At 40.9% G+C, this 13,390-nt stretch overlaps 2 protein-coding genes across 4 annotated transcripts in view; both read right to left on the bottom strand.

The window, feature by feature from the left end:
* sgsm2 (small G protein signaling modulator 2) overlaps window positions 1-869 on the bottom strand; it is a 62,841-nt gene extending 61,972 nt beyond the window's left edge. For 2 of the 3 annotated variants that reach the window (XM_072692076.1, XM_072692078.1), the window contains exon 1: window positions 650-868. In XM_072692076.1, coding sequence (XP_072548177.1) covers window positions 650-709 — 60 coding nt within the window. In that variant the 5' untranslated portion in view covers window positions 710-868. Of the gene's footprint in view, window positions 1-649 lie in introns of all 3 variants that reach the window. The other variant, XM_072692077.1, reaches the window with a different exon arrangement.
* A 2,259-nt stretch (window positions 870-3,128) lies between these two features.
* tnfaip1 (tumor necrosis factor, alpha-induced protein 1 (endothelial)) lies at window positions 3,129-12,701 on the bottom strand. The gene is made up of 7 exons (XM_072691165.1): window positions 12,530-12,701; window positions 10,003-10,348; window positions 8,873-9,042; window positions 8,409-8,492; window positions 8,253-8,305; window positions 6,924-7,119; window positions 3,129-5,462 (listed from the first exon to the last, which is right to left on the bottom strand). The coding sequence occupies exons 2-7, from the start codon at window positions 10,241-10,243 to the stop codon at window positions 5,244-5,246; spliced, it is 963 nt and encodes a 320-aa protein (XP_072547266.1). The 5' UTR covers window positions 10,244-10,348; window positions 12,530-12,701; the 3' UTR covers window positions 3,129-5,243.
* Between the last annotated feature and the right edge of the window lie 689 nt (window positions 12,702-13,390).

Below are 13,390 nucleotides of genomic sequence, written 5' to 3'. Positions count from 1 at the left end.
CAGTGATGAAGAAGGGAAGAAACCTAGCCTGCAGTGTGGCTAATGATGGAGCCCGCGTACAACCGCAGAAACCGCAGAGATTTGTGAGTTGAGAGACACAAATTAGCGCGATATCTGATTTTCGACTCGCCACAAAAACGAAGCTACAGATGGTGTTCGAGCCCAGTGTTTCCTCACACCACTGGTCGCCATTCAACAGGTAACTGTCTAACGTGTCCACTAGCCATGATGAACTGCTTCACTGTTGCACTGTTAGCTCAGATAGTGTGTGTGTGTGTGTGTGTGTGTGTGGTGTCTTCAGTCGAGAACACGATCGTTAAATAGACAATAAAAACGCAAATAAAAAGAACCAAAAAACGTCCCTGTTGTTTCCTAAGTGATGTAAGTAAGTCTTGTATTCCTCCTAAAACCCACACCTTTAAACTCCACAGGGTGAGGAGCGGGAACGGGCTTCAGGGGCTCTTCGGAAGGCTCCTCCACTAAGCCTGTTAGATACCAGCATCAAACTTCCAGTATATGAAGCTGCTCTGATATTAAACACGGTGGATGGGCGCTAATGAGACCCGGTGCAGTGGATGGACTCTCCTCTGCCTGCTCCCATATTCATCAGGGAGGAGCAGCACTTAGAGAAATAACACACACCACTCACCTCCCGCTTCACGTTCCACAGCAGTTTCTCTTTAAATTCCTCGTCTGCTGGCGAACCCATTGCCCCGGACTGTTTGGGAACCGGCGTGCAGCATAAACTGGCTGGGCACACGTTCAGGGCTCTGGGCTTTTGTCTGCCGTCCTCTCCCTACTGTTTTTTTTTTTTATCCTTCCTTCCCCTTTTCACATGAACGTGTGTGTTGACAGCTGAGCGCTGACGCATCCAGGGACCGCTGTAGGCGTTGTTATTTGTTTCCCCACCCGCATTCCGCCAAGCTCCACCTCCTCGTGCTGAGATTGGCTAGTATTTTCTAATCGCAATAAACAGATAATAAAATAAACAGACACTTATTGCAAAAAAAAATAAAATAAATAAATTGCATCTACATTTTTGCCATTTTAAACTTTTAGACCTGTTTTTAATCTGACTGCTTTTATTTTTTCATTGCTTCAGAATATCATCATGAATGGACCAATAGAAACGCTCCTAAATCGGGATAAAAAAACGCAAAAAAACAAACAAACAAACAAACAAAAAAACGTGAAACATGAAAGTACAGGTAAAGGTTTTTTTTCCTTCTACCGTAAAGTACAAATACAAAGTTTTGGGTGTTGATGTATTAGTCTTTTAATCTATTTCAATATAATATGATATTATTATTATTATTATTATTATTATTATTATTATTATTATTATTGTTATTATTTTCATTATGATGATGATGATTATTATTAATATTATTATTATTATTATTATTATCAGCAGCAGCAGCATCATTATAATCGTTGCAAATTCAATTCCTCTTTACGATTTCATATCGAAACATGGCCAACATCATTCCTGACTCACCGCTGTTCTGAAACGTGAATGGGGGAGAAAACTGTTCTACTGTCTTTATTTCTATATCATTCATAAATGTTTTAGTGCTATATATTTTATCTGTTTTTATTATTTTTTTTTTTATCTTGATTTCTATGTGATCAGATTGTCTTCATGTGAGTGTGTTTATGTGACTAATACAACTGCAATTGATTAGACAGTGGCTGCATCTAAAACCTCATGCAGTTTAAAGGACAGTACGTCAAACCGGTCCAGCACCATCATTAGTATACTACGCATAATACGGAGATTACGGTACAGTTCCGGACGCACACCGTGTGCTACGAATCCAGCCTCAGTGCAGCCTAAGTTTCAAGCCCATTGTTCTTAAACTCCCCGCCTAACCCAGCGCAGGGGGGCGGGCTTGTCGGAAAACAGGTGGGGAAAATCACTATCGCCGAGTGGAGCCATGTTCACTTCACTCCCAATGACGTCAGTCCGCTCGGCCCCGCCCCCTCCGAGCGCTTCATCAATGAGACGTAGCGGCTTTATTTATAGCTCCTCTACAGCTGAAGCTGCACATGATCCCCTGAACCCAGCAAGATTTTTATAGCCTCCCAATTATTAAATGACGTGAAAAAAGAGAGAGGGAACAAAGCCTGATGCTTTTAGGTGATGTAGGTCGCCTTTTGTCAGAGTGGACAATTATGTGGCTATTATAGCATACATGCTCTAAAGGAAACATTTAACGGTCATTAAGGGGAAATAATAGACTGTAATCAATGCCTGCTGTTAGAAATAACCAGGTATTAAAGTCCACTTTTTTATGAAGGCGAGTTAGGTAACTTTGAGTATGATGTAATACTAAACGCATGTACCCACAGGTACCTGCAGGTAGCTCTGGACACAGTTGATGCCAAAGTACAGCAGGTTAGATTTTCATGTGTTCTCTGGAAAACTTTAGTCTTGCACTGATGTTGTGAGTTTTTTTTTTTTGACAGGAAGGGACTTGTGCAGTCTCTTACTGATGGCAGATTCTGTACCTTCACATTGACTTTCAGCAAGAGCTACCTGCAGGCCCTATAATGGCATTTTTACGCATCTTGCGCTCTGCTCTTAGGCTGGACTCGCTAAGACGGCCTGATCTGGCTGTGTTGGCAGGTGTTTTACATGTTTCCTAATGGTAAATGATTTCGAGATATATTCGGATCCATTCTTGGACACATACAACCTCCTTTCTGAAGGCCTCAGGGAGCTCTTCGGATCTGGCCATGGTGATCCCACTCACTTCAACAACAATCAAGAACAAACCAAACTAAATGTCTGAGGGTTAAATAAGACAAAATCCTCTCTAATGATGTTCTGATCATCAGCTGATTTCAATTGTAGAATTGCATTTCTGTTAATTACATTTGACAAATTATTTCTGAATTTCTTTTATGTGTTTAATTAAATTACCACCCCTTTTCCAATACTGTTCAAATGATGATCAGATGTTCACCTGTTTAAATATGTTACCAAGTTTTCTTGGGGTGTCTGAATTTCATACATGTCTGAAACTGACATGGCTCCTCAGTAGACCACATGGTGTTGATTAAGCAGTGCACTGCAGTAGGAGTTCATAAAAAGGGAACTGTTTGGGCACAAAAACAGAAACACACACATTCAACACTTTTAATCTCTGTAACAAGAAGAGAAATGTTAGAGCAGCGAATATCAAAGAGGCACACAGTGTCCTGTTAAATATAAGATTTTGGAAAAGTATGAAAGGCTTGAGAAAATAAATCTATAAACAAAGTACACTGCATTTACCAAAAGTCACAGGGATATAACTGGTGAAGTCAACCCCATATTCTGAATGTCTTTTCCACCAATTCACCACAGAGTCCTCCACCACCTTTTTTTTTTTTTTTTTTTTTTTAAAGGCCTTGTCACATCTGGCTCACTGCTGTTTTGCGTTTTCCCACACACACACAATAAAAAGCATAAAGGTGCTTAACATTCATTTACAACAGTCTTATGAAAGACTCTCAGTTTGTGTTCGCATTAAAAAAAGGTTGAACTTTAAAATATTGAGGTAAATAAATAAAAAAAATGTAAAAAGGAACATCTGTGAACACGTGCTCCGTGTTCACATTGACGGATAGATTGCAATATGTGGAAGATCAGTGGTATTCTGTTGTACGTCTCAAGATTCAATCCTAGTGTCTACAGGGAGAGTGTCGTTCTTCAGCAAATCAGCTTCCAAACACATTTCCAAAGGTGATAAAGTTACATTTAAAAAAAAAGAGTCCCAAAAAGAAGTCTGTACTGATGGGGAGTAAATATTAAACTCGTCCTATAAGGCAACCAGATTGTCTGGATAGCACAAGTCCACTGAGCAATCACGCAGCCATGACGAGGCAGTGATTTAAACAGTGGTTAAATGGCGTATTGGAGAGAGTTGCCAGTAGTGTGGTATTTCTCACAGACGTTTGACCGTGGGCGAAAGCTCGCACTTCCACACTGTTCAGTACATTATTGAGCAATTGTCGTCAGAAAACTGGCAGGTGTGCGATCCAACCACCCCCCCAACAAAAAAAAGAGGACTTTTCAAACTGCCATATGAGCCACGTCCATCAGGGTCTGATTTAACCTCTTAAAGGAATGGTTAGATTGAAAAACTAAAAATAATCATAATAAGCATGATTTATCACTCACCCCAGATTCAGTCAATCAGCTGAAACATGTCTGATATCTGATGTGTGCTTCTTTAGCTTACAATGAGAGATGCTAGGCTAATGGTGCTAACAAACACTGGTCACCAATTTCATTTTAGTAAATAGGCCAATATAATTTGCTTCGAAAATCGACGGAAAGCTACGCTAACAACGTTTTACCTCAAATGGCAGCACTCTGCATAACATGCATCCTCCAGTTCGTGGCAACATAGTACTTCTAACTAACTTCTAACCTATGTTAAGGTGCGTGGAATGATGCCACATATGGCGTTGAGGTAAAAGAGGCCACTGAAAACGGCTGCCCCAACCTTCAGCTATGTAGTGGAATTTTGCGTTTATACACCAATCAGCCATAACATTAGAACCACCTGCCTGATACTCAGCACCCCACCTTGTGCCGCCAAAAAAGACCTCACCAATTGAGGCATGGGTGGATTCCACAAGACCACTGAAGGCGTCCTGTGCTGTCTGACAGCAAGACATTAGCAGCAGATCCTAGAAGTCCTGTAAGTTGTGAGGTGGAGCCTCTGTGGATCGCATCAGTGAGCCTTAGGTGTCCATGACCCTGTTGCATCTACCATTCTAAACTAAAGGGGTAATTTCTTTAAAATCTTAAAAGCAGTACATTGGCCAACACATCAGCTCCTCACTACATAAACCATCTATTAATATCAGAATTAAGGAATAATTTATAGCAATTATTGAACAATACATTTTGAGATTAAGAACTAAAAAATAATCCTAGTGTTTTAAGGCACTAATTGGAACATTCTGGAAAATGTCCAGAAATAGGGAATCACATTATCAGCGTCAGAGACAATAAAAGCAATACCCCTGATCAAAACCTCTTCCCTATAGTGCGGTCTGGATAGAGTATAGCATGAATCGTTCTCTGCATGTCTCACCGTCAACAGGGTACCCTAAAAGTGCTCTGTGCAGAACACAGTGCGCACACTTAGTACATAATGTGAGCTTTCGCCCACAGCAGGACGAAAATAGAGGCACAAGTGGAGAAGATATTTGGAAGAGCAAGTAGAACAGAGTCCCCCGCGCAGCTAATGTCCAAGTGGTCTGTCGTCGTAGGTGCTGTATCTCTTGATATGTATGCGCCGGACGCGCTCCCTCAGCTCCACGCCCTCGTCCTCCTCGCTGTGGGAGCAACAGTGGGCACGGCGGCGCGTGGCCTCCAGCAGAGAGTTGTCTGGGACTGGGAGTGTCTCATAAAGCAGGGCGTTCAGCGTCTCCTCGTAGATCCGCGCCTCAGGAAACTCAACCTGTAAACAAAGCAGCAAATACAGAATCTAAACTTTCTTGCCGAACTTCAAAAGCAAACAATATAAATGCTGTTAATTCATTTCACTAGCCCGTCTGTTGATGCACACTCTTAGCAAACATCTAAAACCATCAACAATTGTTTTTCCATCATATATACTATATGGACAAAAGTATTAGGACGCCTGTTCATTCATCGTTTCTTCTGAAATAAATGGTATTAGAAAGAGTTTATCCTGCTTTTGTTAGAGTAACTTTCTCTACTCTCCAGGGAAGGATTTCTACTAGATTTCCAAACATTGCTGTGAGGATTTGCATTCCACAACACAAGACCACTAGGGAGGTCAGAACGTTAGATGATCACCACCCTACCTCATCCCAAATTCCCCAACTATTCCAGAGAACACTGCTCCACAGCTCAATGCTGGAATGCTTTATGCCCCTCTAGCCTACGCCTGGCATTATACAGGTTTATCTGCACCAGAAAGTGGTTCATTCTATTCTATTGACAGTACCTCACTTTGGGGACAGGACAAGCTGTCTGTGCGCACTTGCACATATCTGTCAGCAATGGGTGCAGCTTATAGTCGCTGAATGCTTTTATTAGAAGGTGGGTCCATAAACATTTGGATATACAGTCTATGTATATGAAAGATCATAGATAGTGGTATCAGCCCACAAGCCCTAAATATATTTCTAGTTTATGATTGTATTCAATAACACTTAGTTTTACACAATACAAACTGCAAAACCGGACACTACTAAAGCCTTGTAGTAGTATATTATAATAGAATACTATTTTTATGTTATTATAATTAAAATATTATAATACATATTTTGAAAATGTTTTAAGCATCACAATCTGATATTTTTTTAAGCATTGCCCATCAGTAACTCAGTATAACCAAAAGCAGTGCTTTATTGACGTGTCAGTTCTCAACGGTTACATTTCTTCAGTCAAAAAGTAGAAACTGTCTCATATAATATAATTATTGTAGCGCTGGTGGTGGAACATCTTTTTGAAGGTTTGATTTCTGTTATTCCAAACAGAAAAAAAATATTAAAAACTGCTCAGCAGGAACATCTGTTGAAGCTGAATAAATAAAGGGTGATGAAATGTTTACTGATTGACTCATAGCCGACTTCATACATCATTCAGATATTCAAAACGCAGTACTGGCTATTTATACACGATGGGGACTTGACTGGTGTGCGACAGCTGTTTTTATGGACAGGCATTCAGTCGTCATTTGTGTTTACTGAGCTGGGTATAGGACAAACCAGCCAGCTGGCGAGTCGTATACACAGCTTAGACAACACAGCTGACAACAGAAATTTTAAGTAGAGTATAGACATCATTAAAATCGCAATCCCATGAGCCTACTATTAACATTTCACAACTTTATGACTAAGAAAAACAAATAAACAAACAAACAAAAAGACAAGATAAGGCCGCTCCTTACCTTGGTCTGCTTCTTCTCAGTAGCATAGACAATGGATGTGCAGCAAACTTCGGCTAACTTGCGGCCCTGTCCGTAGAAGGACCAGCAACAGATCTCATCCCCAATTACATCCTTCATGAACAGCACACGTCCATTGTAGCTCAGGGACAGCTTCTCAAAAAGCTCAATGTTCTTCAGCAAGTTGTCGTCAGAGTTGCTTTCAGGACACATGGGGAAAATCAAGCACAATTTAAAATAATATTACAAAAAGTCTCTCTCTCTCTCACACACACACACACACACACACACACACACACACACACACACACACACACACACACACACACACACACACACGTGCACCCCAGGTCAAATTTAAAAAAAATGTTGTTCTTCTAAGTGGGCAAAATTTACTGGTATTTAATTTAAAGTCCATTTCACCATCATCTCTTCCAGTAAAATGTTCTCAGGGCCACTGACTGCAACACAAGCCCAAAGCATGGCTTTTTTTTTAACTTCATTAGTCCCCAGGACATGTTTTTATTTATTTATTTATTTATTTATTTATTCATAATTGCTGCTTCAGCCGTGTTTAATAATCACGTTAGTAAGTTATTATTTTGTTAAGGATGCAGGAGAGGTGTTTTTCAGATTATGCTTATTTATGCAGATTTCCACAGTCTGCTAAATCTTTTGCTGTTTAACAGTGATTTAGATTTGCATATTGCATTTTTGTGAACAGTTCTCTCAGTAAGGTTTCTTGGTATTCTGGAACTTATTCCTGTTATTTGCCATTTCATAATTGCATTTAAAACTGAGGGTATTACTACCAGAAAGTGCTTTGCCATTATCCTATAGCCTATAGTCATTTTCAGAGTGCTTGGCGGTTGCTTGGAGGAGCCCACAGCTCCTGAGTGCTGGGACAAGGTTTGAGGAGTCAGTATTTTAAAGCTATAAAATTTGCAACATTTGCCTATTCATAATGAATTACTGTGAACAAGCCATAGCGCTAAGAAGCTAATTACAGTCAGAGACCTAGGTATGAATGACCTGAAAGTACAAATTGCCTTGGGGTGCCTAAACTTTTGCATGGAGCTCATTTCTTTTTTTTTCCCTTTACTTTAAATAGTGCAATACAAAACTAATACACGTCTCCTGGTTTAATCTTATGTTTAATCTATAATTTCAGGTCTTTAGCAGCTCAGTTCATCTTCTACTGACCTAACTACGAACTTCTGACCAGAGAAGCCCAAACTTGTGAATGCCAATGTATATGTGTGTGTGTGTGTGTGTGTGTGAATACAGAATTTCACAGACAGATCACAATAGATCAACATGCTACTCATTTACCTGGTATAGGAATATTTGTTGTTGCCTCGGTTGTAGAGTAGCTTCACTACAGGCTGTTACAGAAAAACATCAATGATGGACATAAGACAAGATTTTAATTGCTTGCTAAAAACATTTTTTTTTTTTTTTTAAATCCTCCCGCAAGCAGAACCTTACCCTCGTACAGCCCTGTATTAATCTCTCCTCTTCCTTTGGGGAGGTGATGACCGGAATAACACACAGAGCCTTCTGATGATTATCCTGTCAATCAAAATTAAACATAGATAAATGAGTAAGTAGGTAAGAAAATAAATAAATAAATATGTCACACATCAGTGTCCAATGCAAGCAGGGACCTACAAGTAAGGAGGGATTTATTCCCAGCATGGCACGGCACAAAATCCAAACGAGAAAGGATGGCTGCATAAGCTCAATCTTTCACTTGCACCGAATTTACCTCATATTACAAATAATGACAGATTACCGAGAGCCCATTTGGCCTTTAAAGGCAGTTTCAGTGATGTAATCAATGTCTGAGACAAAGACCATCTAGCTCAATTCCTTGGCAGGTTTAGATAACTGATGGTCTGCTTTTGAAACTTGGCTTTAAAACTACTCTGACCCAACTAAGCTTCACTGACCTGAAGGGCATGCTGACACAAGTCCATCAATCCCTGGATATGATAGTACTTGGCCTCTGCCAAAAGCTCCATGATGCCCTGTCTGCTCTTGGGCAAGGTCAAACTTCCATCCCTCAAGTAGCCAAGTATTGACCCGAAGTGCTTCCCACAGCGGTCTATCAAAATCCAACCTGAGAAGAACAAAATCCTTTCAGACCACAAACACAAACAGCCACATTTAAACTAGGGGTGTAAAAACACATCAGTCCTTAGTGATGCAGCAATCTGAGAGAGATGATTCAGATGCATTCATTTTTTTTTAAACGTAAGAATCAACTACAAAAATAGTCAAGAAAGCATGAACATCATTTTGGCCAAAATAAGCCCGTTACTAAATGCACTCATTACTCAAACACACACACACACACACACACACACACACTTACTCCAGTTTCCCCTCTATTGAGTTTTGACTAGGCAATCAATAAAACAGGGGTAAACGCAGGGCTGACCGATGGGACAGATTTACTCATGTTTTTGAGTAGAAATGCTAAACTTGCTAATGCCACTAATGTTTACACTGATATACTGAAGGAATTACACCTGCCAGATTCTACTGCAGATTGTTTTCGTCGCCCAGCTCTGCTGACGCCCTCAGGCTGGTGCCCTCAGGTGCACAAGTGTAAATGTGACCGCCACAGTATCGGTAATATGAGAATGATCACCGGCCGATCACAAAGAAATGTGCCGCTCTGGGAGAGTTTGGGGTTTTGGGTAATAGTGGGGGTTCTACAATGGTGTGGAACAGTAGGCGGTTCTCACTCTAGAGGGGGGGGGGGGGGTACTCTAGAGAAAGTACTCTAGAGTTTTGACAGCATGTAGGAGATGTTGTGGGTTAAACCTTCAAATCAGTAAAAAGATTTTAAACTAAATGGTGGAGGAACTAAATCACTGCTGTCAGCTCACATACAGAGCTTAATACAGTTTAATTAAACACACGTCTTTAAAAAAACAGCAGCAGCAGCAGCTTAGAATTGTAGCCTATAAGCTTTTAGAATTCAAGGTCCCATTTGCACTAATTGATAGACAGAATGGATGAGAATAGTAACTGTTCCTTGCAGCCCTAGTCATCAACATTCTCCAGCATTCACCTTCCTTGTCTGTAAAAACCTCCGTCTTGCCACTGAACATGGACTTCAGCAGGCTGTCCTGTCGCGTCAGCACCTGCACAGTGGAGTAGTACAGGACTCCGCCCACGTTGAGCCTCACATACTTGTTTCCCACAGTGCCGTGCTGGCCGCAGGTCTTGCTCTTGGGGCAGGCCACTGCAGAGACTTCTACGATGGGCGCAGCCTGCAGGGGGTGCTGGTGCAGGCAGCTCTCTCCCGACATGTCCCTCTGGAGGTAGATGACCACCCTGCACACAGTGGGCTTGATGTCCCCCGCCGTGGTGAATTCTGCTGGAGAAGCTGCCAGGGTCTTTAAGTCTTCACATATCTATAACAAAAAGAGAGTGGAGGTACGTCATTCATGTCCAAGGGAAATACAGGACACAAGTTAAAGCAGCACTATGTGAAAAGTCCTCTACAGCTGGGGAGTGTCATTCACTTTTCTCCCACTGCTGTTAAAACAAACAGCGCTATGAGCGCCCTCTTGTGGACAGCCAAAACTATGCATCCTGGCTCAGAGGGTCAATGGCAGACGCCATTCTTCCTTTTACTAAAAGTTGAAAAACATGCGATTCTGAAGTTGTAACAATACATACGTAATGTTTCAAAAAGCTTCGTAACACTAAGTACTCAGTTAAGTAGTTATTAAGCGTGTTTGTAAATTAACAAGCCTTTTCCTAAACGTTCTAAAGAACTATGTGAACCTGCAACAGCTAAAGGCCAGGGGCCGGCAATTTCCCTGGGGAGTTAGGAATAAATATTAAATGAGACGTCAATTTTGAATACTTCTTCTTATTATTATTATTGTGATTAATATTACTATAGTTATTATCATCTGAGATGATGAGATTATGACCACCTACATAATAGTGGGAATAACTACCCTTGGCTTGGATGACACTAGCGAGACATCATGGCATTGAATGTATTAGGTGACGGAAGGTGTTCATTATAGAGCTTAACCGGTCCCTTAACTCTGGCATCAATGGCCTGTGGGGCACCACTGTCATGCCTTTGGGAAGAAGTCCAGTCTCGGTACACCTTCACTACGAAGGCTTAAAAAACATCCTACAAAAGTTAGCCTGTTAAGGGTTGCTACCACCCTTCTCCCAGTGCCCTATGATCATGTTCTTTTGGACATCAGTCAAATCACATCCTTTGCCCATGATGATGGTTTTGCACTCTGCTACAACTGACTGGTGTGCTCGCCCATTTCACAGGCAGCAAACCCGGTCATGTGGCATCTGTCACATCCAAGGCCGAATTCATTCCAAACCTAACATCCGGATATGACCATGACAGTGGGCAAATTTTTTATTTATTTTTTTTACTATTATTAGATTGATCGCTTTCAGGAAACTGACCCCTAGTTGGTTTTCCACAAAGGTTCTGGGCTACATTCCCATGCAAAATGTTGCATAGTCCAGGACAAGGATTAATCACTGTCTGGAAGCAACTGAGGTCAACTGGCCTGACAATCATCCAGCACTAGCACGTGGATCATCCTTTCCATGTCTGAGATGGTTTTCTGTGTGCATATTTATAAACCGATCAGATACAGCATGAGATCAAGTGACTTGTATTGTGCTTTTTACAACCCGTTGTCCCAACACAGCTCAGAAAATCAGAAAAACAGAAAACAGAAGCCTCATGAAAACCCAACCAAGCAAGTAAAAGGTGAAAAAAACAACTCCTTCAAAGCTGGAGGATGAAACCTTAGACTTACCTTGAAATCAGGAGTAATAGCAAAAATAGTAGTAATAATGATGATGGTAATTATGATAGTTATTAATAATTATAACATCAACAATTGGGAGATTAGAGCCTAGAGCTTGTTATAGCTTATTCAATTTAAGTGTCAGCACAGTTTGCAATAGTAATAAAATATAAGCTTTACAGAAACATGGCATGTCCTGGCTTATTGAGCAGAAACTGGACACGCACTGTCTAGTATAGGAAAGCCAATTTGACGGGGCGTTCTACTGAGTCGGTTCTTTTGAACAGTCCGATTCAGTGAATCTAACGTCCATTTGGCCGCTTCTTGTTCTGTGTAGATGTCTGTTCTGACTGAACACATTGGCTATTAGGACCATCACAGTTATTAAATAAACAAGCATAGAGAAATACGGCTGAGAACTGGTCTGGCACTGAATATTGCAGAGGAACCAGAAACGACCCGAGCCAAACTGACGGAGCCCTCGGTAAAAGGCTGGAAGCTATGAAACTAGCGCGGTTACCTTAAATAACTAGCAAGCAAAATAATAACTAAGTTATTTAACACCAAATCCTTTCAAGCTGAAACAGGGAGACCTCTCACTCCTGGTCTGGACATTTACTCAGTAAATGTATCTAAACAGCACAGAATGAGTCTAATGAAATGTGAACGCAGTGAGAGACTGACCATGTATTTAATATTCTTCCACATCACTGGATACAAACTTTGGTCACCTAGAAGTTAGATGGCGATCACGCCACTCAGCAAGCCAACATACGCCCTGCCCAACGTTACCTTAGATCCGGTCGGAAACAGCGCGCTTTCAGCTCATCTGTCCCCTGGATGTGGTCGAATAGCCGATGTGTGAGAACGTAGATCTGCCTGAAACGATTTCGGTAGTGTTTAAACAGTGAACGGCGAGTTTCTCCGTGTGGTTAACTAACACATTCAGTAGCCTTTCTGCTCTTCTTCTGTTCAGCGCAGCGTAAAAAAGGTAAAACGTGGAAGCGGCACTACTGCCCCCCACTGGAGTCCCGCACTGCTGCAAAAACAATGGGCTGTGTTCCAAATGCCTCCCTCATGGACTCATAGTTCGCTTCTTGGGCGTGGAGGACCCATGGCTTTTGTTGTGCACTTGGTAGGGAGTGAATAGACATTTGACGTTCAGCCATGCTGTCTTAAGATCTACAGTAGCAATGTAATCATGTAACTCTTTTTTCAAAATTATTTTTTATATGTAAATTCCCATTATTTAACCTTAATTATAGTTTGTATTTTCTTATCTGAGGTCATGATAATTATAAAATTATATTATGTGATTCCTTGACTGTGTGACACACCATTTTAACACTGCACTTTAATATAAATTTGAAAATGTCGGTTTTCAATATTAAATGTTTATATGAATGATTGTTAAAGAAACAAACAAACCAAAAAAAAACTAGAACTATAACCAGGTTCTCCCACACCAGTTTGGTACCAGTGATAGTTATAGTTTAGCCGGCTCTTACACAGTTGATTCATTTGGTTAATGAGGTGAACTCGCGTGTTTTCAGAGGACTTTTATTTTGAAACATGCCCCAGCACATAGCGCATTTAGTCTTAATTAGACAAAACACCGTTTTATTTTCTACCGGATGGTGTTAGTCATGTTTT

Source organism: Salminus brasiliensis, chromosome 11 (genome assembly GCF_030463535.1).
Source record: "Salminus brasiliensis chromosome 11, fSalBra1.hap2, whole genome shotgun sequence".
NCBI lineage: Eukaryota > Metazoa > Chordata > Actinopteri > Characiformes > Bryconidae > Salminus > Salminus brasiliensis.
This window is presented reverse-complemented; position numbering and strand designations above follow the sequence as displayed.